General features: G+C 42.5%; 1 protein-coding gene across 1 annotated transcript; it reads right to left on the bottom strand.

The window, feature by feature from the left end:
• Positions 1-7,931: 7,931 nt before the first annotated feature.
• On the bottom strand, positions 7,932-25,657 carry GORASP2 (golgi reassembly stacking protein 2). Its single transcript, XM_075093426.1, has 10 exons — positions 25,439-25,657; positions 15,392-15,472; positions 14,431-14,634; positions 13,935-14,021; positions 13,341-13,471; positions 12,603-12,735; positions 12,352-12,475; positions 11,905-11,991; positions 9,781-9,876; positions 7,932-8,978 (listed from the first exon to the last, which is right to left on the bottom strand). Exons 1-10 carry the CDS (start codon positions 25,499-25,501, stop codon positions 8,659-8,661), a joined length of 1,326 nt encoding a protein of 441 aa, XP_074949527.1. The 5' UTR covers positions 25,502-25,657; the 3' UTR covers positions 7,932-8,658.
• Positions 25,658-26,789: the final 1,132 nt, after the last annotated feature.

Raw genomic sequence — 26,789 nt, 5'->3', positions numbered from 1 at the left:
CCACCCATTGAGCCAAACCAGTTCAAAGAGGAGTATTACAGTGTCTGTTAGTAAGTTGTGCTGGATATGAAGAGTGTAGAACAAAATGAATCCCACAAAACAGCAACTGTTTTTCATCTTGCTCCAGTAATTCTGCACAGGCTTATTCTTTGGGTTGCTGAACCCAAGACTTTGTGTTGTCCTTTTCAGGAAGGGGATTTGAACACATCCCTCCTAAGACTTATGCAGATTAATTTGAGCCATAGGAATTATTACAGACATTTGGTCTAAAGTTCCCTTTGCTCCGTTTCAATGGACAACTCTAACACCCGCAGTAAATACCCCTCCTTTTTGAGACTGCCTCTTTTGACCACTTGGGGCTCTGTTGATGTTCTAGGAGGTGGGACTTAGAGCTGTCCTTCCCTTTCATCACTGCCTAGCTGAGCTATTTGGTCACCCCACTGGTTAGTCATTCATAGTCAGTAATACTGCTTTTAACTATCCAGGGGAACAGATAATTTTAGAAGTTGTTCCACCTCCCCCCAGATTATCTTCATCTGCTTATATATGTTACATAATTGCATGTCTACTCATGCTGCTTTTTCACATTAATAGTCCAAGTGGTCAAGCACTTAACGCTGCCTTGTGGTTGAACAGCAATGAGAAATACCATTGGCAACCAGAACTGAGAGCAGCAGCAAGTACAGCTGCTCCACCTGTGAGCAGTCCAGAGCCACAACCACTTCTCCCTCAAGCCCAGCTAAAAAGATGCCCTTTTTCAAAAGCAAGCTTTCTCTCTGACTGAGCTGGGAAACAGAGGCCCTGACTGGGTATGGCTGTGAAAAAGCCCACAGCTCTCAAACTGTCACTGGTGGAAGTATTTTTAAATTTGAAAAGCCTATCACTTCCTTCTGCTGCCTTAAACATAATTTTCAGTTATATTCCTTTTTTATCATCTTAGCTTAACCACTGGGGAGTTCCACTGTCAGGATTAAACAGATGTTTTATTTCCTGCCAAAGGTGGGTGAAATAATAAGCACCAGCTCTGCCTCATTGGCTGCCATGTGGTCTGGAAAGGTGCCGTATGCCCAGCGCTCGGAGACTGCTGCAGACAGGAGGCTGAGGGCATTATTTATTCTTTGCGTAATCAATTTAAATACTGTCTTTCTTTCAGAAAGCATATTTCTAGTGTTCATAGGGAGGTATGTACAGGACTTATCAAACACCCGCCTCTAGTGAAGTGCACTTGCTGTTTAAACAGCCAATATCCCCCTTGCACAGCACATGGAGCTAGAAGCAAAGACCTTGTACTTCAAACTACACTGTGTTCATGAGATGTTCCCAGCATCACAATCAGTTGTAAGAGGTTGTTCAAGTTCAGCCCTGTGTGCGGTAATAACAGTTTTCTATTACTCTTAATCCTTTTGAAGAGTTCTCCTTGAAGAGAGCGCGGTGCCTCGCCTCCAGCAGGCAAAAGGTGTGTGAGCGAGCTGCTTGTTGCTAACCTGCCTCTTGAAAACTGCTGCTTCACAGTGACAGGATGTGGTGTCTTGGGTGTCAGGTGTTGGGCAATGCCTCCCACCCGCTGACTCGTGATCCTCCCTCAGGCCAGCCCACGTCTTCCACCAAAGTGCAGAGCTCTGAGGTGGAGCACAGGCTGTGGCTGAAGGAGGGTGACCAGGGTGTGCAGAGCACACCAGGCAGTGGATGTGAGTGCCACCTTCCGTGCCTTTCTTGGAAGGTCCAAGAAGAAGTAGTTAAAAAGGCATGGACACTACCCATGGGAGGATTGCAAATGAGGAATGCTAGGCAAGAGGTGGCAGTAGGACCCCTCTGCTCTGTGGAGTAGCCAAGCAGACTGCCAAATGCAGTGATTAGTAAAGAGAAAGCCACCTGGCTTCTGTCCTTTAACAGATCTCTTTCAGCATCTCTCTTCCTTTACACCATGAGAAATCCCCATGTTTTTAGCAACCCTTGCTACCCTTTCTGAATGACATGACAAGGCCCTATCTAGAAATGACATGGGGAATAATTTGAGGAGAGGGAAAAGGGGAGGAAGATGACACAGTGGACAAAAATCTGAGATGCCTCCAGGCCTTACCCTGAAATATTACCTCTGTAGCATGCAATATAGCAGCAGCCGCTCAGGCAGCCAGTCCTCTAGAGAAGGGCTAGTAATATACTTATTGAGAGATGGTGTTGTCAGAGGCAGAAGTTTGCTGGCTGACAGATAGGCATTGCGATAGGACAGGATTCAAGGCTGAAGCAAGCACTTCTGCAAATAGTGAGAGACTCTGTAGCAGACTACACTTACACTGAACTCCAGCAATGTGAAGCTGCCAGGTAAGGATGCACAAGCATGCCTCCATATGAGTGATGTATGACAGTTTCCAAGGAGCATTTGAAAAATATTTGATTCAGTTCCTCAAAGTTCTCAGTATTTCATCCCAAATTCCTCAAAGTCTTCCTACTCCTTTATGATGTGTACTTTTAGGCTAAAAATATTCAGAAGCACAGTGCAATCCAGAAGAATGTTATTTTTGGTACTTTTTTGTAGTTAGGAATGAAAATGGTCAAGAAGTGCATTAGGAACAGTAAGTTCCTTTTCATTATTAAACAGTTTGTGCCCAGAGAGCAAGCGTGCTTTTTTCTTTTTTCTTGGTCTTCTCTCTGAATAGGTGTTACTGGTAAGATGGGTAAGAAAACTGTTTCAAATAAAAATGTAACCTTGAAACAAAAGGTAATTGTTTTACACATTCAGCCATTTCCAGTGCCCAGCATGTTATTTGGCAACACACAGACTTCCAGTTGCTTTCTATTTTCTTAGCAGTTGCAGTTGCTCTCTGAAAGGATTTTACCCAAGTACTGTTTATATGTACAAAACCATCTTCTATTGTGAGACTTCTGAGCCTTAGTAGTGTCACTGCCTGAGACCATGCTTGTTTTCTTCCCTATTTCATGTGAACACAAACTCACCTGAAGGCATAAACAGTGTTGTGAAATAGCTTTTTGTATCTTTTCTTACAAGCCTAGCTTTTAGCATCATAATTGATATAACTTGACTGATGCCTAGCAACTGTTTAGGTTGAGCTGCTGTTTATAAAAACTTTAACTTTTGTTTCCAAGCTGTAATGTTCCTTAAATAAGTTGCACTATTTCTCTGAGCTAACTTCAGTTCCCAGATTCTTTCTTTAAATTCTTAAGCACTGCCTGATGGTATGTGCACTGCTCCAAGCCCATAAAATGGGTACTTAGAAATGCCAGGATGGGAGGGTTGAGATCTTCAGTTTGTTTTTAAAGATTACTCTGAAGACTCAAAAACCAGAATTTCAGGGGAAATCAGCTTGAAGGATGAGGGCGAGATGGTAGCAAGATGGTCACTGTTAAGTCTCAGCTACTGAACTGTCTGTACGCTCTTGCTTTCTCTCCAGTGTGAAGAACTAGAAGCTATTTCTCTTACACCAGGTGCGAATGTAGCGGTGTTGGCTGAAGATTTGTTACTTGTGACTATTACTCGTTTAGGAGCAAGAACACTGAAATGAGCCATTTCTTCATGAAAGCCGCCAGCAGAGGATGTTGGCTGATAAATTTCGGAGCTGGGAAAAGATATCTTCAGGGAACAGGATCCGGAATGTCCTTTCTGCACATCACACAGTCCAGGCAAGTCAACACCCAGTGACCACCATTACATCCAGCGACCCACATCAAATGTCAAGCTCATAGCTCTGCATTGCTTTCGCTAATGTTATAATCTTCCATTGAAGGATTTTCTTACATAACTGACAAGCCTATGTTGACTATAGTCTTTGCAGTTTGAGTTCATCACTCGTTGCCTTTTTTTAGCTTCTGTCAGGGTTTTACAGCTCACCTAAGCTGCAAGGGCCATGAACAAAGTATGAGAATATGCAACCACTTACTGGCAGAGTAAACAGCTCTCACACAAGAGGACTGTTATTAAAATGGGTTGTTTTGTTGGCTTTCACTGTTGCCACGGGTTGCCCAAGGTGAGCCTGACCTCTGTGGTCTCTGAAGCTGCTGTGGGTGAGCTGAGCAATGCTGGAATGCAGCTTTTAAGATGGATTAACTGTGAACCTAACACAGGAAGAACCATTCAGAGAGAGTAAAAATACATTGCACAACTAAGGATGAAACATACCTTTTGATGCCATAGGATAAAAGTTCCAAGGCTGAGAACGTGATTATTTGAGAGGGCTGTAGTCAGCTTGTCAGTGCAGAGTGATGATGTTTGCAGCCTCCTCTTGGGGCAAAATTCTGCCTTTCCAGGTGCAAGGAGGGACAGTGGAGAGCCAGGTGTGTGGCCAATGGACAGAAACAGGACTGCACTTTCTCGCTGTGAGTGAATTAACAAAACCATGCACCCCACCTAACCCTTCTTCGCTAGAGCAGGTCTCCTCATGCCAGGTCTGTGGCCCTTGAACTCTTAAGTCGATGCAGTTTTGCACACCAAGTATGTCATAGCACAAACCCAGCACTTTGGAACTAACTCGCAACTGAAATAATATGCAAAAGCTGTTCCTAAGAAACACCAGTCACCCACCCAAGTGAAATTCTGATTTTCTAGCTGCACCCTGGCAACATAATGTATTCACAAGGCCTAAGGATAAACGTGAATTGAGGCTTCTGGAAAGCAATGTATTTGTTCCTTGCTCAGCTTACTGCCTCTCTAGCCACCCTCTGCAAATCTCTTAGGCATTCTGTAAAATGGCGGATTACTACACTTTAACTCTTTTGCCAGGGCTGCAGGGGCAGAACTGCTGGAGATTCACCTGATCTAAATGAAGTTTTCTGTTTGATTGGGGCAGTGGGTTGTTTGGTTTTTGTTTGTTTTGAGATTGGTTTTTGCACCATGTCACTTTAAAACTGTGCTGTGGTAGGTGTTGGCTCCCCATTATACCACAGCTGAAAAAAACGCTTCTGTTACAGATGTTACAGGCAAATCAGTTTGAAGATTTTTGCTTTCTGAGCTGAAGTTACTAATAGAAGGTGCAGCACAGGGCAAGACACTGTGTGCTGGGCTGCACAAATATGTATTAAGCCATTGGCACTACCATGACCAACGTACAGAGCAGGACTACAAAGCATGAGTTAGTTACGAACTACAAACACTTAGAAATGAAGAAACACTTTTGCCGTTTGATTCTTGCTTACCATTACAGGATTCAAATCTAAGATGAGACAGATACTAGGTGTCTAAGTCCAAGTGATGAAGTAAAGAATCTGAACTTGGTGCCAGTGAGGCCTCCACAGTAGGGAGTGATTGAGAACACATTTATTTGACTAGTACAGACAAAGCCTGTGTGTAATTGAGAAAGACAGGGTGCCACGATCAAGCATCACTGATCTTTATCCTGCCCCCTTCAACTTAATTCCATTATCAGCACTTACATCACTGAGAGGTTGGAAGTATTACCCACGCCTCTCCTTTACCATTATGGTATCTCAAACAAGTTCCTGCCTGTAAGGATCTGCTTTCTTCAAAACGAACTTTCACCCTGCCCCGTGGTTAGCTTGACTTAAGTCAGCAAACTGCCAGCAAAATTCTGGAATTTAGAAATAGCTTAAGCTCAGCTCATTTCTGCCTTCAAATCAGTTGATTTTACAGTTATCTACGATTCCTTCAAGTACTATCATTTATCATTCAGCATCCAGCTGGCATCCATTTGACTACAGTTGCTGCTGAAGCAGGGGGGCGGGAACCAACAAACCACCCTCATTGCTGAGCACAATCCTGTAAATCCAGCAAAAAGAAACTACTGCACGCCCTCTCGTGGCCTTGCACAGCTATTTCCCGGGAACAAATGGAGCTCCAATTGCGACAGGGAGGTTTAATGTTGGACAAGATTGATTTAAAAGATGGCTGTCAGGGGCTCAGGAACAGCCCGCTATACGACCCCGCCAAAGCTATGGCATGTTCACCATTAACGCTTTGTCCACACTCTGCCTCAACCTCGCAGCCTGAGCAGCTGTTTCCCAAGGCAGCACCAGAGCATCAAGGTGCAAATTCACCTCTTCAGCATGTGCTCAGTTTCTCAAGCAGAGCTGTAGAGATGGCCCTGCACTCACAACAAACATACATACTGCTGAACACCACTGCCCCCAAAGCAGTCTTTGGTGGAGCAGGAAAATACCTTATTTATTTTCTAGTATGTCACACATGTTAATAATTTTTAATTACATGCAAGGCTGGGGATGTTCATGGTACATCTGTCTTCTTGTCTGTTGTCAGTATTTGTTAAAGAACTCCATGTGTCAATGTTTTAAATAAAGCTAATGTACTGTTCCTTAACAGCTGAATACATGAACTCATGGAAAGAAGGTTACATTAGCTGTCAGTCCCTTGGTGCACCTTAAGTCCTTATCCCTCCTTACCCTCTTTTTTTGGGAAAAATAAGTCATTAAGAGACCCTTGCCAGATATGATTAAGGTACAATTTCATTAAATCTACTTCAGGAAATTAAAAACCAGAGTGCAAGAGTGTGACTTCTGTTTTAAGTGGTAAGGTTTTGTCTTCTCAATGTTTATGACTTTTTAGCTAGGAGATCACAGCTTAAAATCCACACCACTGAATCATCTCCAAATTTGGAGTCCTGTCATCTTTGCAGAATTGCTGATGGTTACACTTAAACACTGCCTTACTTGCAGTGCTCTCATACCTATCGAAAAGCTAATCTATAAAGTTGGCAACAAGGGACCTTAAAACAGCTAACAGAAGTGCATACTTCAGACTGCTACTAGAGACAACTGCACAACACCTACAAAAGTTTGCAGCTTCCTGTTGGAAAGCATAGAAACATGCCAGCTAACTTCAGAAGTTACTCCAAAGGACACTGTGCCATACTCTAAGAACAACAAAACCTACCCATGGATTCTAGTACAAGACATCTGATTACAATCAGCAATCGCTCTAAGTTCGGTATGTGACAAAACTATTTCTACTGTTCTTGGGTTAGATCAGGAAAATAATGAGGGCTCTAGCTGTGGAAGCATGTAAGGAAGTTACAGAAAAGACTGTTAGACCGTGAGGCTTTATGAAACTCAATACTGACAGACGTTCTCAATATACAGCAAAGAAAAGAGGGAACATCCTTCTTCTCATGCCAAGGTTTAATTCTGAGGTGACACTGGGTTTACAAAGGTAAATCGAGAACACATTCTGAGAAACAGTGAGCCCCCTGCTTCACAAGGCAGAGGGACTTCACACTCCAAGCAGTGGAGAAAAGAAATCGCTCACAGTGTGGAAAGAAAAGTATTTGGGGTCTGTCTTTGACACAGGCTTTTGACTCAACAGGTGATGAGGAAGTGTGCAGTAGTGGCGCAGAGGAAAGAAATACTTAAATGATAAAGATGCGACAGGACAACAGGTATTAAACAATGTCTCAAAGAACTAGTTCGAGTGGAAGCCTTATGATCAGCAGTTAGATGCAACTACTATTCCAAGCAGTGATCAGGCACACTACATCGGCAAAAGGGATTATGTAGCTGTTGAGACAGACTTGAGCTCCAGCCTGCTGATGATATGGCTGGACTTTGTATATGCTTGTAGCAAACGCATATAATGAAATCCCAGTAGTATAGAAGGAGTGGAGTAGTACATCAACTGTACCTGATACCAGGAGCGAAGGCTATCACCTGGAGTACAGCACACATACAAGTGTATAATCTACAGTTAATCTAAAATTTTCATCCTGAACGTCAATTTAAAAAGCCAAGTATGAATCATATGCAGGCAGATTTCATGACTCATTGCTGCAACAGATCTAACCACTAGTGCTGATCCTGCCTGCCACTAAGAAGTCTGGCATTCCCTCTTGGATCCATTCCTCTGGAGGGAGCCCTTTCATGGATCTGTGCTAGAAAGCGCTGAGCTAAAAGCAGTTAAGTGAGAATTTAACCGTTAAACAAATAAACGTGCTATTTTGTCACACAAAAGATAAAATTCTAGGAATTTATTGCTGTATGTATGCTTAATCCATTAATTTGTCTTACAGTAGTCATGAAGTGCCAAATTGTGTGCTACATTTAACATTTCCTGCATTCCCTTCCAAATGCCATTTTACAGTGGGCGTATAAACCAATGCAGAAGCAGTCACAAAACATGGCTTGAGCATTTCTCAAGAGCTTAAAAATAAAGGTTTGTGTACAAGCTGAATAACAAGATGTCAGTTAACAGGTCACTCAGCAACTTTAATAGAAATACCTTTAGGTGGAAATTTTGCAGTGTTAAAATTTACAACTCGGACTGAACATTCTCATCCCCACTGTAGTAACGACATACTTGGCAAAGAACAAGAACTATGGTATGTTAATGTCACACGCAAGAACCACTTCGTTTCATCAGAAGCAAAAATTGCTAATTATAAGCAAGGACAGGCCTAGCAGACTAAGGCTGTCAGCCTATATTAAAAACATATGCCTCCGAGTTTGGCAGTGGAATTCTATTTACCACCTTGACTTTTTTTTTGTTACATACAAGTACTCTTCCTCCCCTCCCACCACACACACTTTATAAACCCCCTTTTATTTTTATTATACCTCCATATTATTTACAGGACTCCTAAAGATTAAGTACAAACTAGTATGAAATTAATGATAGCTTGCTCTTCAAATATGTATCCCATGGCTAAATAAATACCAAGCCAATCCAATAGTGATCTGGAGTTACGATTCAGAAGCTTGTGTATCTGTGACTCCAGATGCTTTCTCATTAACTGTAGAGGATTCACTTGATCTGTCAACAATAGTCGCCTTAGAAGTTGGGGTAGTGCTATCCAAGGTGAGTGTAGAGGTCTGTTCTACATTTACAGTAGTGCCAGGGTCGACGGAAAAGCTCCCAGCTTGAGTAATGGAGGGAAGCAAATCTGTAGGCACTGTCGATGCCTCTGTGACCAAAGGAAGCAGAGGAACACATTTGGGTGGCATTGATAGAGGTGTTATTCCCATTAGATTCAGAGGTGGCAAGGAGGGAAGGGATGGCAAACCTAAGGAGAAATAAAAAAAAGAAAAACAAACAAAGGCAGTGAGCTGCTGCATACCACAGACAGGTCTGGAGAGATTCTGTTTGCTTAAAATTTTTACCTTCCCTAATCTCCTGTTTACTCTTGGAGAGGAGGAAGCTTTTTGAACTTAGTGTGAGCATGATATACGTGCAGCGCTGGCTCAACAGGCTAGTTTCAAGCCAGATACCTTTCAGATTTCAGAATTGAAGAATCAGAATAAACTCAAGTTTGCTTCTACCTCCCCAGAGGACTAGGTATTTAATGCCTTAATACTGACGATTAGATCTTTCTGGCATTCACTAGAACTGCCAGAAACTAGAAGTTAATAAGAACCTTACTCCATGTAACCTTCCAATTTCTTCTTGCTTGCTCCATGTGCACCTTCAGCAGTTTTGTTTTATTCAAAACCATAAATCTAGTACTAGTTTGTACTTTTGGCATTCAATCAAGGTGCTTCAATCTCCTCATCTAGCATACAAGGTATCACCTCATATTTTCTTCTACCTATAAAACTATACACTTTCATCCTTGGCACAATCTCTTTTGAGATCATAGATCAGGTAATATAAGATTAAGCAACTAAATATAGACACAGGTTTAGAATTAGTTTATCTAAAGACATATTCCTTGTGTGCCTAACCTGGGCACTACTGTCAACTCCCATCTCAGGCAAACATTCAATTTATCTGGTTCAGGACTTCACCAGATGGCTTGAAATGAGAGTGTCAAGGATCATCAAGGAGAGATCTGCTAAGACAGCATTTCAGTTTGCAGAAGCACATACCAGGCTGTATGATTTCTGGAACGATGTGTGGTGCAGGTAAATTAAGTTTGGACAGATCAGTCAGGTTGGGAAGCCCTGCTGGTAATGGCATCAAACCTAAGAAGGGTGGAAAAGTTACAGCTGAAAACTTGGTTTTTTTCCCCTCACTGTTTCCAAGATCTTATTGATCATTTAAAGTAATTTTATATTGCTTTACATCTTGATTATAATTTTCACATATAAGAATGCAAATTAACCTGAGTTTCAGCTTTTAAGTTGCACAGTGAAAGCAGATACCTATTGCAGAAGTCCAGACTAGCAAATACATAAGCCCAACCTTTCAAGATTTTTCTGAGGAAAGTAGAATTTTATTTCAAGGAATTAGTAGGTTTGCATACCAAGTTCAGCTTTTAAACAAAGGTAGTTATTTCACCGCAGCACTGTACCAGAAGCCCTCCATTCCTAATTTGAATAGCAGAAGGTAATAATAGGATGAAATACATAGTATTTCTGGTCTCTAATATTGATTGATCTATTAGTCTTTTCTACTTAGTTCATAACTAGAGTTAAACACAAAAATATTTTGTCTTGCCTTTTCTATGTAACTTTCAAAGTCAGGAAGGACTGAAAATAGAAGAGAAACATGATGAACACAACACATGCCCTTCCATGATTGTGTTTGCTATGGAACATCCTTCCACTCCTCAACTTCCTGTCTTGAGCTGCATTTCTGGGACCAGGACTCTATTCCTACTTTGTGTTTAGCTCAGAGAAGGGTAGTTCTGAAATAAACTGTTGATAACACAGCAATAAAACGGACAGGAGGAAAGTCTTAAAGCAAGGCCACTGTACACAAATGTGATTAAAACCAGTCATCTTTACCTCCCTGTGAATTCCACATTCACGCCACAAAGGCTGACATAATCTGACTCAAAGAGCCTTCAACTCAGCTACAAGCAACTTCAGTTTGAGTTTTTTTTAAATCTGAAAAAAGCTGAACTTCACTCAAATTTTAAACCTCAGGTATACTTAATACTTACAATTTCACTAGTATGGCCATGCAAATTGCAAGAAATAGTCTAATAGCTTTCAGAAACGCAATGATACTATTCAGAGAACAAGGTGAAAGGAAAATTCATATTGCAGATTTTGGGGAAGGGGTACATAGGTTGCTGGGGAAGACAAGCACATGAACAGAAGCTGAACTTCTTAGTAGTTTACTGTTTTCTCTAAGCAGCACAAGATTAGAGTTCTCAGCTCTTGTTTGCATGCACTTAGCTCTACTACACATTTTTTTCCTGTGTAAGAGAGCATACTTCCAAGCATTACTTAAAACTTTTAGACACATCTTTATCTACGTGTCTCATAGTGTAAAAAGCAAAATACAACTCTTCCAGTGTTTTGGAATGCACAACTGGGACAATTACACGCCAAAATCCTATATAATCCTCATCCTACCCACTGAATGATTCTGGAATACTAGTGTTTGAAATGTTCATTATTATCAGGAAATAATGCATAACACTTTGGAGGCAGACCCTTACTTTGGTTATACTAAAGTACCAAATAATTTAGAAAGAGTAACAGCAACATACAGTTTATATTGTTAGCCTTCTATACTAGGAAGAATGATCAAACTAAGTATTAAAATGCAGTTTCCTAAAACAGAAATTTTACGGGTGAAAGGAATGCAGAAATAGGCAAGATGTGCCTTCCCAGATATTTCTTCTACCATGATGTCTGAGTGCAAAGGACAAACCAGAAACTGTGAAACTATTTGTAGAAGTATTTTGCAATATACAATTTATGAACTATGGAAAGTAACAACATATCACCTCAAGAAGTATTACAAATAGCAAAGATAATACCATCCTGAATGCTGCATCTATTATGCAGGGGGCCCTTAAAAGGGTTGTAACCTTTGTTTCCACCTCATTCCTCTGTGCTAAAGACATGTGGTGCACATACTTTAAAAAAAATTCTTAACGTTATAGAGGTTGTATAGAGATCTTTAACATGAAATATGTAAGTCGCATGCAGTTACACCCTCCCACTCCCAAAAAAGCAGTGGAAAAGACAGCTCTCTTCCCATGCTCCCTTAAGATTTTTGTTTCAGCAGTGTTTAAAGAAATTTTAGCTATTCACCTGGTAATGTAGTTGCTGGGTTAACTGGTGGCACAGAGGTAAGGGACTGACTGACTTGAGGAGGTAATAATGGAACTGTTGGAACACCTGGTGGAGTATAGAGGAAAACAGCATTAATTTTAAGCATACAATATTTCAGTTCCCTTGCTCAAGGAGTACAAACTAATAATTGCTTACAGCAGAATCACTATTTGCCTTAACCATAAAATGTTGATTAAGAAAAACAGCATTCTAAATAACATGCATCATACGTATTCCTGATGGAAGTTGTTTGCAATTATTTTGTGAGCAAGTAAGGCACAATTACCGTACTTGTTGTTGAGGAAAGTTTGGGGAAGAGAAAATTTATTCTCTCTTCTGTCTTCTACTAAATTGATAGAAACATCTGTGAATGCAAAAAAGTCAGAAAACCCATGCATTTCAGAGGTCAGTTACTTCGACACTAACCTGTATTGAGAACGTTACTGACAGTAGTTGAGGGTGAACTAATAGAAAGGCCTGAAAGACTCTGTTCAAGGCCTGCTGACCCAGGTGGTAATGTGGCTGAGGAATTAACTGAGGACAGCTGAACCTTATTGAAAGGGAAAAAAAGAAAGTTACATCATTAGGATTTGTTTCCACAAGAACCAATAGAAGCCGAAAAGCAATATAACATCATAATCCATTTTTACCAAGCCAAAAAAGTAACTACAACTTACTTCTGTGAAGCCATCTTTGAGGGGACTGAGAGATGCACTAGGCAACTGTCCCGGGAGAGAAATTTTCTTTCCCTCCTCAAATGGGCGTGTAGGTATCCTATGCAAATATCCATAACCAATGCCACATCCTAGGCTTTTAAAATATGAACATTTAAAAGTCAGTGAAGTGACTTTACAACTACAGACTCCATAGCAAGCAATGCACGAATGACTCAAGACACCAACAAGTTTCAAGATAAGTTCTGTAAAACCCTTCCATCCCCCCCAACGTTGCCTCATCTTCTAAGGAGAAATAATCGATATGAGACAACTGAAAGGCAATTCTGTAGTTTTCAACAATAAAACATTTAGCACAAAATAAATGTCATTGTTATTTAAACCAAGCAGCTGTATCAGGTATACAGCCTGGAATTCAACTCAGTTATCTGCAGTCCTCTCTTCTGGCTACTGTGCAATACTTCAAGAACATACAACAGTCTAATGACTATTTGAAGCCTAATGCAGAAAGCAACCATTGCACTTTACACATTTTTGCACTAGCTAGTTTACTGTGTAAATACACACCCCCCCATTAGTAACTAAATCTGAATTTTGAGTAAATATTAATTTAGTATAGCAAAAACGCCTTGGATACACCAACACTCTTTTCCTGTCTCTGCAGAAAACTTAAGCAAGCAGTTTTTAGGCTAGTGCTATACGAAAATTGTCCCATCCCCCAGTAACATATTGTCTCCTTACCTGCCTTCTCCACCCCAGGCAGAATTTGGAGTAATCACCACTTCCCGACAATTATCTGTGTCTGTGTTGTACACATAAAGCTTTAATGACTTTGCTTCATGTGTTTCAATAAGGGAAAAGAGATCTTCAGACTGCAAAAGTATAAAAATTAGTAAGGGCTTTCCTGTCCTTATATTATCAATTGACATTACAACAATCATCTTCCTAGTCCTAACTTTCTGTAACAGAACCTGGAACAGCTACATGCTGCAGCAGCACACTATCACAGGGCCAACTTTAAAACATGCTTTGCTAGCACAACTCAGAAGACATGTGGCACAACCCAGATTTCATATCTGCTTTTTGAAATATTAATATTAGAGTACAAGAAGAGTGTCTATATGACTTAATGAAGATATTTAATAGCAGTTTTTATTTCCAGAATTGCATTTAAGCACAAAGAAGAGGCACCATGTCAGAGCTCCTTCCTCTTTGCATTGATTTACTTCCATTAGCACTGAACAGAGACAGAAGTGGGGATGTTTCAAACTGCCCCAGTAAAATTTTTTTTTCAGTTTGAAAAAGAGAATCAAAACCTTGTTTTTATATACTTACCTCATTCATGACAGTATCTGCTCCAATGATATAGTCACTATGAGGTCTAAGCCCAGCTAATGCAGCAGGAGAATTTGGTTCCACTTCCTAGTTTGAAGATGGAAAGTTACAAAACAGCACGTAACTGCCAGGGTATAGCAGAACAGTTAGATGTGCACTTCACCCAAGTTTTGCATCTGACAGACAAACCAGTCAAGTTTTCAACACAATTAGTAGAATGGTCACTGAACTAGTTAAACACTGGCGAGATGACAGCCTCTTTTGATACCATTACCAGGAGCTCTGAGTAATGTACAAAACCACTGATTTAAATAAAAGATTTGATAATATACTCACAGACATAGAGTTCTAGTTCAAAAGTCTTTTCAAACCCAAAAATCAATGAAGAGAAAACAGACCAGTTTGGTCTCATGGCTTATGCACCCCCTTGCAAGTTACTTTTCAGTAAAAAGATAAAGTTTAACAGTTAGAAAAATACTTGGAAGTCCACACGTACCAAAACATGCCACACGTTTTCATTGGCCCCATCAAAGCTGCAGAAACGAATGCTCACACCCAGCAGGCCCTGTCCACCCCACATGTTGCTGGGGGTCACTGACGTTTCTCTCAGTTCCAGTGTTTTGCTACTGTATACTAGCATTTTTACAGGTTTTTCAACATTTGCTTTCAACAGGTCCTTGAGAGTGTCATTGTCTTTATTCTGCAAATGTTCAAACAAGAGCTTAGTTTAGTATTCAACACAGCAAGCATCCAGTTCTGTAGCACCACTTTTGTATTTCAAAGGTCCTATAAACACTGTGCATTATATTATCATAGTATGTATCTACAGCTATTTTATAACAAGCTTCCAGTCCCTTCACAATTCTAGAACACAACTCTGGTGAAAACCTGGGATTTCACAATAACAGGTCATGCTTTCCAGACATGAAAGCACTTCAGTTAAACCCGTGATATGATGCACCTTGCAGCTTTTCAGAGGCTTTCTTGAATCCAGCCATACTGGTGGAAGAACTTAGCAACAGCTTGTTTTTTCCACTGCTATGATGGTTTGTTCTCTCACTACAGTTCTGCTTGAAAACTTACCCCCTTGATTCCTGCCCAGCTAACAGCTTTGACAACAGCTCTTTCAACCAACCTGTTTTGACTGAAATGAGTTTGCAAGTTCTCACACAAGCAGTTTTACAGACAGAACTAGGGGGGCACCAGCACAAGCAGGTAGTGGTGGATCAGTAGGGAAGCATGTCTGTCTGCATCCATATTCTCCACCTAAATTTTTGACAGAGTTATAACTACAGGGTGAAGGAAATTAATTTCTGATGCAGTTAAGCTTTCTCATTTTAAACTAAGGAGAAATATTTTATATACATTTAAATAAAACAAATGCACTTGTTTTACCTACAAAAATAAGATCCTGAACACACTGTTTATATTCAGTTACAAACTAGCAACACACTTACCAATCTTGAACCATTAATGGACACAATAAAATCAAAGAATGGCTCCAATCCAGCTCTATGCCCTGGTGAGTTTTCTTGCACCTAACAAAGTTAAACAAGGTTTTAGCAAACTGTACCAATTCATAGATTAGAGTTATATTTCTAATTGTGCAAACTGTAGATCTAGAAACTACTGATGTTGACAAGTATGACTTTTAAGTGTTCAAATATAATCTTTTTGCCAAAAAAAATCCCTCCCTTAAAAAAAGGCACACATTTAAAAAGAATACGCAATTTATAAGTTATTGAGGAATGACACAACAGTAGCCACCCCCTAGGATAAGCACTGCTTAACAGCTGCAGCAGATAAGCTGTAGATGTTTATTTCAATAAAGACGACTCTGGTCAAAGAACAAGCTTAATGAATTCTGAAAAAGTTGGTTAAAAGCAGTATCTTTCCACAGAAGTACCAATGTTGGACCTTGATTTTTATCTTACACTTACTAGAGGAAAAGGAGAGTCACATCTGTGTAAGCATGGGTTGTTATCTCATGATTAAACATCACCTGTTGACATTCTTGAGACGGGGCACCTGTACAACCAATGATTCATTAACATACCAACAAGCTGCAAGAAAAGGGACACATGCAATTTTGCAGCCATGGCCACTCACATAATTCAACCACTCCACTAGGACAAGGCCTAAGTATTGGATACACATTGCTCCCAGAGGCTTAAAGTATGCTTTTAATTCCAAATGGAGTAACAGGGAGACATTTTGCCAGTGTTGTTTTTTCACTATTACATGCATTGCTGACAGACAAAAGTAACTCCAATACGGCTATCAGATTTTTCCTATAGCCTTTGCTACAAATATCTTTATATGTAAAGCTGATTCATTTTACCCACTGGCTGCTTCTTTTATGTGCTACATTTATCTTCCAAAAAGATCTAAAAAGCATTACCCTTTACAGTGTGGTTTCTTACATTACGTGTTACTCCAGCCAACAGAACTGGTACAAGTCTGCTAGTTTGTTCAGTACTGGTCTGATTCTGCAGGAATTGAGTTCTCTTAATACGACTCATCTAGAACAAAACAATCTAATATGAAAAAACCCCTTGATTACTACTGAAATTGTGCTCTTAGGGTCTACCTCTGTCTGACACATTCACAAAATCAGAGCTTGGAAGAAACTCATATTACTTGTGGGTAGCTTTCTGTAACAGATGCCAGAAGCTTAGAACATTAGTGTCACATAACCTCAACATTTATTAAAGAAAAAATAATCTGGAACCAGTAGTTCCAGAGTCTCATCACACACACTGATTGCTGTCCAAGATTTGTAAAGCAGCAAGAAAGTATGAAACCAACATTATGCCAAAGCAATAAAAATCACTGAGGCAGCATTAACATCCCCCAAACCCCATATTTATCATTTCTAACTAGAACTTGAGATGTGTCTATAGAATCATAGACTCATTAAGCTTGGAAAAGACCTCTCAGATCATCAAGTCCAACCATCAACCCAACACCACCAGGCCTCCTAAGCCATGCCCCAAAGTGCCACATTTACATGGTTTTTTAATACCTCCAGGGATGGCAACTCCACCACCTCTCTGGACAGCCTGTTCCAATGCCTGACTGCTCTTTCAGTAAAGAAATTCTTCCTAATATCCAAACTAAACCTCCCCCGATGCAACTTGAGGCCGTTTCCTCTCATCTTATCTCTAGTATCTTTGGAGAAGAGACGGACACCCATCTCGCTACAACCTCCTTTCAGGCAGTTGTAGAGAACAATAAGGTCTCCCCTCAGCCTCCTTTCCTACAAACTAAACAACCCCAGTTCCCTCACCCACTCCTCGTAAGACTTGTTCTCCAGACCCTTCACCAGCTTCGTTGCCCTTCTCTGGACATGCTCCAGCAACTCAGTATTCTTCCTGTACTGAGGGGCCCAAAGTTAAAGTGTCTCTTCAAGATGCCTGCATGCTCCTTGGAAATAATTTCCTACAACTGGGGGTATAGATATTCTCCCCAGGTGTCAAGTATTAACTGTACGAAAACACAGCCCTCAGTCACCAAACTTACAGTCATAGAAATCAGAGGAAAGTTTTGGGTTGGGATGTTAAGGGTCACCTAGTTTCAACACCCCTGCCACAGGCAGGGACATCTTTCCACTAGACCACGTTGCTCAAAGCCCCATCCAACCTGGCCTTGAACACTTCCAGGGATGGGGCATCCACAGCTTCTCTGGGCAACCCATTCCAATGCCTCACCACCCCCATAGTGAAGAATTTCTTCCTTATGTCAAATCTAAATCTACCCTCTTTCAGTTTAAAGCCATTACCCCTTGTCCTATCACTACATGCCCCTGTATAAAATCCCTCTACATCTTTATTACAGGCCCCCTCCAGCTACGGGAAGGTTGCTATAAGGCCTCCACAGAGCCTTCTCTTCTCCAGGCTGAACAGCCCCAACTCTCTCAGCATGTCCTCATAGGATAGGTGCTCCAGCCTTCTGATTATCTCGTAAGAGTGGAATAGAGGGTGAAAATCACCTCCCTTGACCTGCTGGACACACTTCTTTTGATGCAGCTGGCCTTCGGGGCTGCGAGCACACATTGCCAGGTCACATCGAGCTTCTCATCAACAAACACCCCTCAAGTCCTTCTCCTCAGGGCTGCTGTCAATCCATTCTCTGCCCAGCCTGTATCTGTGCTTAGGATTGCCCTGACCGATGTGCAGGACCTTGAACTTGGCCTTGTTGATCTTCACAAGGTTCATACGGGCCCATCTCTCAAGCCTGTCAAGGTCCCGCTGGATGGCATCCCTTCCCTCTGGTGCATTGACCACACCACACAGCTTGGTGTTGTCTCACTAACTGGAGTTGAACTAGGTGCCTCTTGCCAAGAATAACTAGAGATCAGATACCAAGCTGGGCACCAGGCAATAGGGTAGAAGTACAAGCTAAGCTCCATGTCCTCCACGTCCCTCTGACACTAGCTACATAGAAACCCCTGAGCACGCTGTAGATGTTGCTTTGACATTCGTGGACTGTCCCTAGAGCTCATTTTTAACTTTAGCCATTAAAACTTTCAGTAATGTAGAGCTACCTCAGAACAGCCTCCACAAACAGAAACTTTAGTTTATGAGAAAAGCCACAGAGAAGCTAAAATACACTATATTCATTATTCTTCCAATAGGTAGAAAGCATTTACTTAGGAAGTTGGGTACCCAAGGCCTTCCTGCCAAAGAAAGATTAAAAGAACAGTTTCATGAAAGCAGAATTAAAGAACGCTATAGACATGCTCCTACAGAAAGGAAACCTACAGGTGTCCTATAGACATGCATGCTTCATAATCACATTCTCAGGCTTGAAGTTTCTCTTGTAATTAAATAATTCAAAACATCCTCTCCTCTGATGTGGTTTTTCTTGTAGCAAAGGTAGGATGAGCTTGTGCTGCTCTTCCCCCAGTTTAGGGAAGTGACATGATAATACTTTAATAGCCTCCCCCTCTCTCATTGCACCACCTATTGCACATGACATATAAGAACCTACATTTTGTGTTTTTAATGAGTCCGACATAAAGGCTTTACACCAAAATGAAATCAGCAGATGGTTTCAGAGGTTACTGGGAAAGCAAGAATTTTAAAGACAGAACATGTCTTTCTAAACCTTGTCATTAAAAATCAGTAAATCCAGCAAACTGATACATTTATTCAGATAACATATCAGATTATTAGGACTGGATATGTGTCATGGTCTTGAAACTGTGAAAAGCCAGACTTCATTCAGCCAGTAGGACAGCTGCAAAAGCAGTCCTGACACAGTCCACTCTATTCAGAGGTTTTTCCACCATTTCCAAATGAACTTCTTAACAAAACCCAACCAACTTAAACCCTACATGCTGACACAATATCCCTCCCTCACAACCTCTGACAGATTACATCCTGAACACTGTGAACCAACAGTGACCAGTATTCAATAAGGTAATGTTTTAAAAATGAGAAGGAGTACCTACAATAAATGACAATTACATCTGTTCAGCATCCATCAATGTCAAGCTCGCTGACACCTGGGATATATAGGTTTGATATTTTAAGTAAATTATTTATAGTCTGCCCCAAACTGGTAAAGGGACTGTGAGATTTTCCAAGTTCTGAATGATTAGTTTGCAGAAAATATCTTCAGATGTTGAACACACTCCCCCAAATCCATCACAGTCCTGAACATCTCTGCACGGTTTGTTTCTAAGTGGGCATCTAAAAGTTACCAGGAAGATGTATCTAAAAGAAATCAAGCTCTTATAGTTGCATCAATCATACACATACCTCAGAAGCACACAGCTGCATCCGTCCTGTCATCACATTTCATCATGCAGCCATGATGAAATTCATTCAGTCACAAAAAGTTTCCTACTTCCCTAGCTTGTTTGGGACCAACGTCACTGATGGAAAAGCATCTTTATGCCTGGCAGTCCCAGAAATGCTAAACAGAAGTTACGAGTTAATTCCACATGAAACGTCTCTTCCTTGAAGGAGCAACAAACTCAGCCCTGCACAACAATCACACTGACCCCATACAGTTTTGTGTCTCATCGCCTTATTTTCTGAGAGCTACCTTCATAATTCATCACCATCACACAGAGCCAAATGCAAAACACAGCACTCTGCTCAAAGCTCTGTGGCCACGGTTCTCTTCCAGGAGCTACAGCAACAAAGGACAACCAGGGACCTCAGGAAATACAAGGGCGCAAAAACCTTCTTATGAATGATGGAAATAAAGATTCCACAAATACATACATAAACTCTAGGCCTCCTGAGCAATCTGGCGTTGTGCAGCTTTCCTGTATGTCCCAAGCAGGTGTTCAGTAACTTGCCTTTGTAATTGAATAAGGACTGAGAAATAATCAAGTAATACTATTTACAACAGACGCCACTGCAGGCAAGATACCACCCATGGCAACTCGGGAAGCCTAAGTCTCTCAAAGCCAGCTGTTATTTCAGACATATAAGTTACAGCCACCTGTGTGTAAATGCCATGACTTTCTAACAGCAGAGAAAAACAGGATAACAGACTATGTAGAGAAGCCATAGAACTGCCACCACAGGAGCTTTTTAAGAGCTAGTGAAGAGAGCCTCTATCAAGAATGCTGAACCTCAGAAGGCAGAAAGGGGCTGTGTGACTCTGACTTGTAAAATGCTGTGGGACTTCAATTTCTCACCGAGGTGATGGCACTGAGACAGCAGGGCTTCTCAGCACATAGACGCACACTAATTATTTCCCTTTTAATTCACTGTCAAGAATTAAACATGGAAAGTTTCAAGATCAGGATGCTAATTTTAATCTGCATTACTGAAGAGAGTTTTTTGGTAAATACATGAAGTTTCTTTTCACAGAACACCTTTCCCAGCACTATCACTCTATGCCTAGACAGTATATATTGTACATTATACATTATAATAAGGCTGCTCAGCAACACAATGGCCACAAATTTAAGCCCCAAGCAAGCAGTGCTACTCTAAATGGAAACAGGCATGGAAACCCTGATTTTCAGAGGCAGATGAAGACTCTCACTTCTGAAAGTCAGGTAACTTATACAAGTGTCCACTTAAACTTTCAGAAGCTTAGCTTCAAGTATTCAATACACAACTGTCAAGGAGCTGAAGCTCTGAAGCCTTCCCCCCCCCGAAATTTTTCCTAATATTTATTACCAAGAAAATGCTGAAAGTTGTTTTTTTTTTTTTTAGTTCTTCCACCCACTCTGTAATTGGTAATAAAATTCCATTATGTATTATGTATAATCAATTCCTGTTAGGTCTGACATAATCTATTTTATTTCTGCCAGCTATTTTAAAACATTACATGGTATAATTGTATTGAATTTCTTTATGAAACACCCAGTGTTCAAGAGAAAAAGCTTTATAAGGTTTTTGCAAGAAAATATATTCCCTATACGTAGCATCAAATTTTATTTTAGCACAGAGATGTTAACTCAAGCTTTAAAAATGTGAGCCTCCCTTAAAAAAAAGTAATCTCTTTATGGCAACACGTTTGTCTCTCTACTACACCAAACCAAAGCACTCAAAAGTCAGAAACCTAAACTTTGGGCACTGCGTTCAATATCTTTTAGGGAGAACAGCACCTAACAACACAGTAGCACACAAATCTCATGTAGATAAAAATTCTTACATCACCTATTAAAGAAATTGTGAAGTCATTACAACAGCCTGGGCAAATTATAGCCGTTTCACATGGCTGAATGTCCTGGTTTCAGCTGGGATAGAGTTAAATTTCCTCGTAGTAGCTAGTATGGGACTATGTTTTGGATTTTTGCTGGAAACGGTGATAATGTGGAGATGTTTTATTTGTTGCCTAAGTAGCGCTTACACTGGTCAAGGACTTTTTCAGCTCCCCGTGCTCTGCCGGGTGCACGAGAAGCTGGGAGGGGACACAGCCAGGACAGCTGACCCAAACTGGCCAAAGGGATATTCCATACCATATGACGTCATGCTCAGTATATAAAGCTGGGGAAGAAGGAAGGGGGGACATTTGGAGTGATGGCGTTTGTCTTCCCAAGTAACCGTTACACGTGATGGAGCCCTGCTTTCCTGGAGGTGGCTGAACACCTGCCTGCCCATGGGAAGTAGCAAATTAATTCCTTCTTTTGCTTTGCTTCCGCACGCAGCTTTTGCTTTACCTATTAAACTGTCTTCATCTCAAACCATGAGTTACCTCACTTTTACTCTTCTGATTCTCTCCCCCATCCCAGCAGGGGGGAGTGAGCGAGCGGCTGCGTGGTGCTTGGTTGCTGACTGGGGCTAAACCACGACACTGAACAAGGAAGTTATTCAAAATTTTCCTTCATTCTGTAGAGCAGAAACAAACGCATGCTGAGCAATACATTGAGTCAGTTGCTCTAATCAGCCACGTAACTTATGTTAAAGAAAACTTGTGGAGGAGAAAAATCAAGCTATGGAGAAAATTCCTAGAGGTATTGCATGCTACTGGCCTGGGAGGTACCAGTTAGAAGAAAGATTTATGAGCACATTACATGAATCAGTAAACTGAAGTCAAACAGCAAAAGCCCACATGATGAATGAAAATGTATCCCAAAGAATTGTTTCAAATCAATGACTGATATTAGGTCTACCTCTGAAGACACAGGGGCAACAAAACAGTTTATAACTTACTTTCCCTCTTAAAAAGAAAAGCTACATTTAAATGCCTAGAAACCCCAACAGTGCAATCCACGGTAACTTTTCTTGTCAAATATGCATGTGATGAAATCACTTTCCTTCAACAGCACTCGAGTCCTGGAGCATTCCTATTTCCTGTTACAAGTGCACTGATAATAAAATAACGAAAGCGATACTGCACTGGATCTTAGCAGGAGCAGCCAAAAAAGATTTAAGTAATCCGCAAAAATTATGTCAGAAATTAATTACGGTATTATTCACTTGCTGTACGTATCTCTGCTCCCATTTGAACCAAGCAGAACAACAGACTTGCTGCCAGTTTTGGAGGGAGGCGGCAGGTACAGTCTAAAAGTCTCACTGTAAGGCACCGTCTCAGTTTGCTCATCCCTCTGGCAACTTGTACTTGGCTCCTACAGACATTCTGAACAACGTTAACTCATTTGATTCATGGCCTTTTAACAGATATTTTTAATTTACCTGCCTTACCCAAACAAAGTTTTCCAGTAATTGAACAATTTTCTGACATTTCTCTAGTTTTTCAACTATTACTGGTATCTTAAAAACAACCACTATATACTATTACAGAAGTTTGGCATTATCAAAGAAATCTGACCTTATCTGAATTAGATCTGTAATGCTGAAAGACTACTGCCATTTTCCTTTTACCATTCTCATTTGTCTGGTTAAAATACTGAGCTGGGAAAAAAGTCTACTTGAGAATAAACTAGAAGAAAATAGCAGTATTGCTCGACCCCAAGTGCCACCAAAGGTTGGTCCATGCAGACAGAGCATTTGTACAGAGCTCCTCTAACAGTGTGAGCTGAACAAACGCTGTGGAACACCAAGTGGAAAATTCAACTTGGAAAAATTATAGAGGAAAATTCTAGTCACTTGTAAGGCACGTGCATTTCAACGTAAACATTCCTAATAGTAACAGTGAAACTTCAGAATTTTTTTCTACTCTGAATCTACACTCCCAACTCCACATAAGCACTGGTCTAATTCCTGTTAGGCCACAACCATGATGCAATTTAAGATGCCTGTCCACAGAAAAAAACCCAACTGCTCATTGTTGTGGCATCTGAAGATATCAGCAAGACGATAAGGCAGTGAAAGAGAGACATCAGCTTGTTTAAGGCAACAAGCAGGTCCTTCCCTGTAAATGCTGCTGTCCTCTCAGAAATCAACTTCTTTAACATGCACCTACCGATTACGTTTACAAAGACTGGCAATCAAACACTGCCACTTCAAGTCATCACAAAAACATTACAACCAGAAGGTGCCTAAATGAAAACAAAAGGTGCCAGAATCAAGTAAGATTACAAGAAAAAACAAGTAGACGATACTTCATAAAAGAGATGCACCTCAATTTACTAGTGTGCTTTAATCAAACAGCACGAACTGACAAATCTGACATAAGTGACATTCTAACTTCAGAGCACTTACTGATTTTACAACCCTCAAGAGTAAAAACCACACAGTATTTATACTATAGTAGGCTAAAAACAAAAAGTCTGCCGCTTTTACCAAACTGCAAAAGGGCTTTTGGGGGGGTGGGGAGGGGTGGGAATCAAAATGGATTACCACATATTAGTAACATGGCATTGTTATATATTAATAACATTAGAAGGGAGAAACAAAGACGACCATGACTGTAACCTATATGTAAATTTTAACAGATGAATGTTTGGATTTCATCAGAACATCAGTGTTTGCTTCTCAAAAGCATTATGCAGCATTTTTTAACACTTGAAAGATGATCACCGTTCTTTTTTCACCATGACATTCTACATATAGTTGTAGCTCACTGCTAGCAAGCTAGACCAAGTAAGGAAGTACTAGTTCACATAAGTCGAGGTCTTGTGCTCTTTCACACACCTAAAACGTGAGTCTAGCTACAGGCATAGAGCTGACCCAAGAAGATCCAAGGCCAACAAGAAACTAGCCCAGCACGGCGCCTCCAGTAAGGGTGCTCAGGCTCTAGCTACAGCGGCAAAAGCGCTATGGTGCAGCAAGGCTATCAGTACCTCCAGCAAAGTTACTGTACCACCCTGTGCACCAGATTCCAGGACGCAACCCAGGTACGGTACCGCTCACTGGGTGTGAAAAGTGCTGAAAGACAGAATTCCAAAAGGCTGCTCACGAAACCCTTAATGCAGCCTACCAAAATATTTCTTTGCACACAAAACCAACATTTTGCGGCCGCAGCGTGAACATGAAAAACAGCAACACTGCCGTCACTATGAATGCCGGAGAGCAGCTCCGGCAGGTGTGACGCCTGTCTTTTAAATGCCGTAATCTGCCACTCCAGGAACTGCTGTCGAGGGGTGAAGCAGCGACAGCTCAGATCGCGGCGTAACGATCAAGATAAACCCTGAGCTCTTAAGCTGCCGTCTGACCGCCTGCAAGCCAGGGCGCTCGCAGCACTCTCCAAAGGCGAGGCAGCCTTTGCCCGCAAAAGCCGCCCAAAAAGCAGCCTCCCTTCCCCTCCCCTCGCCCGCGCCGCCCCTGTCGGCCTCCTCGCGGAGGACCCGAGGGCTCAGCCGGGCCGGGGCAGGCCGCGGGCCGCTCTGCGCGGCTGAGGCGAAGCCCCATTGGCGGCGGGGCGCCCGCGGATCCCCCCACACAGCCCACCGCACAGCGCGGCGGCTCGCCTCCCCGCTCCCTCCTCCGGGCAGGGCGGCCGGCAGCGCGGGCCCGCCGCAACGCAGACCGGACACCTGGTCGCCGCCGCTGCCCCAGCGCCTCCCACCAAGCGGAGCCCGCCCGGCCCAGCGAGACCCCCGGGGTCGGCCGAGCGCGGCGCCGCAGGGAGAGCGGCTGCCGGGCCCAACAGCCACCGAGGGCGACCCGCCTCCTTGCCGCCCTTACCCGCAGAACGTGGTAGCCCTCGGTGCCCCCGCCAGGGATCTCGACGCTCTGCGAGGCGCCCATGGCTAGAGCGGCGGTGGCGGCGCTGCTCCCGCACCAGGCCCCGGGCCGCAGGGACGTGGCACTCCCCGCCTCCCTCACAGGGGCGGGGCGGGCTGCGGCCGCGCGCGGAGCACGCCGGGAGGCGCCGCCTCAACCGCCGACCCCCGCCGCAGCGCCCCCTGCCGGGCACCGCCGTCTCCAGGAGCAGGGGGAGGCGGAGGCCGTACGGTGGCTGCCGTGGGACAGACCTCGACTGCCCCGCTGCCGGGGAGGCGGACGCCGGACGGTGGCCGCGATGGGACACGCCCATCCCGCTCGTCTCTGGCGCGGCGGCGCCCCCTGGCGGCTGAGGGCGCGTCTCTGCGGGCCGGGAAACGGCGGCGGCACTGGCAGGCCGAGTTAATTAATGTGTATTAGTATTAATCATATTAACAACGCATAGGAAACGGGCGCGCAGGACATAAAGAGGGCAAGCGGGGGCTGGTCGTACCTTCTGCTGGCTTCTCTCACCCTACAGCTCTCTGTGGAGCTGAGGGTAAAACAGAAACACCGGTGAGCTCTGGAGGTTGCTCTTGTCCATGGGACAAGCGCCAATCAGGTGCTTCAAGGTGAGACACAAGCATCGGGGCTGCTGGGTGCGCATGAAGCCAAAGTGAAAGGATTCCCGCGTTGGTACAGAGCAGCATGGGTGAGAAATGCTGCCCGAGAGCAGCATTTTGAATTAACCTGCTCCACGGCACGCATCCCCTTGCAGGCGCTTACAAGATAGTGGGATAGCTTCTCATTACAGATGCTCGGTGTGTTGTGACAGGCAGCAGACAGAGATCTGCCTTCCCGCTCATTTGTGTGTGGAGAGCACAAGCTGGTGAAATGCACCATGTGTCCAGCACTAACATCCAGCCCTGAGCCAACTCGATGCCACAGAGTCGCTGGAGGAGGTGGATGGTGAGTTTTCAGGGAGTATTGTGAATCTAAGGTTTAGACAATGTCTTTCTCTCTGAGAGTGTCCCTTGCGCATGGAAGGCACCAGATGAAGCTTTTGTACAGCCTTCCCATGCAAACCAGTGTCTCCTGTTCTGGTGCTACAGATCTCCAGAGAGAGGTGACCTCCTTAAGGCCTGCTGCCATTGATGGTCATTTTCAGTAATACAGAAACAGCATTCGCTAGTGAACTGGAACACAGTGTGAAAGATCCTCAATGGAGCACAGAAAGGAAATTCAGATTAGCATGATCAGGAACCCATACCTTGCTTCTTTTGGACTCATTTCCCCCTGCATTATCATAGCATTTTACTAGTTAGTATTAAAA

This window comes from Phalacrocorax aristotelis, chromosome 5, assembly GCF_949628215.1.
Source record: "Phalacrocorax aristotelis chromosome 5, bGulAri2.1, whole genome shotgun sequence".
NCBI lineage: Eukaryota > Metazoa > Chordata > Aves > Suliformes > Phalacrocoracidae > Phalacrocorax > Phalacrocorax aristotelis.
Note: the sequence above shows the minus strand (reverse complement) of the source record. Positions and strands in the feature narration are given on the sequence as shown.

Coding starts and splice junctions, on each gene's coding strand:
- GORASP2 (XM_075093426.1), bottom strand. CDS start 25,501: ATGGGCGCCTCGCAGAGCGTCGAGATCCCTGGCGGGGGCACCGAGGGC. Junction 14,022..14,430: donor AAAACGTGTGGCATGTTTTG/GTACGTGTGGAC, acceptor TCTTCAAACTAG/GAAGTGGAACCAAATTCTCC. Junction 12,476..12,602: donor TCAAAGATGGCTTCACAGAA/GTAAGTTGTAGT, acceptor CCTTTCAATAAG/GTTCAGCTGTCCTCAGTTAA.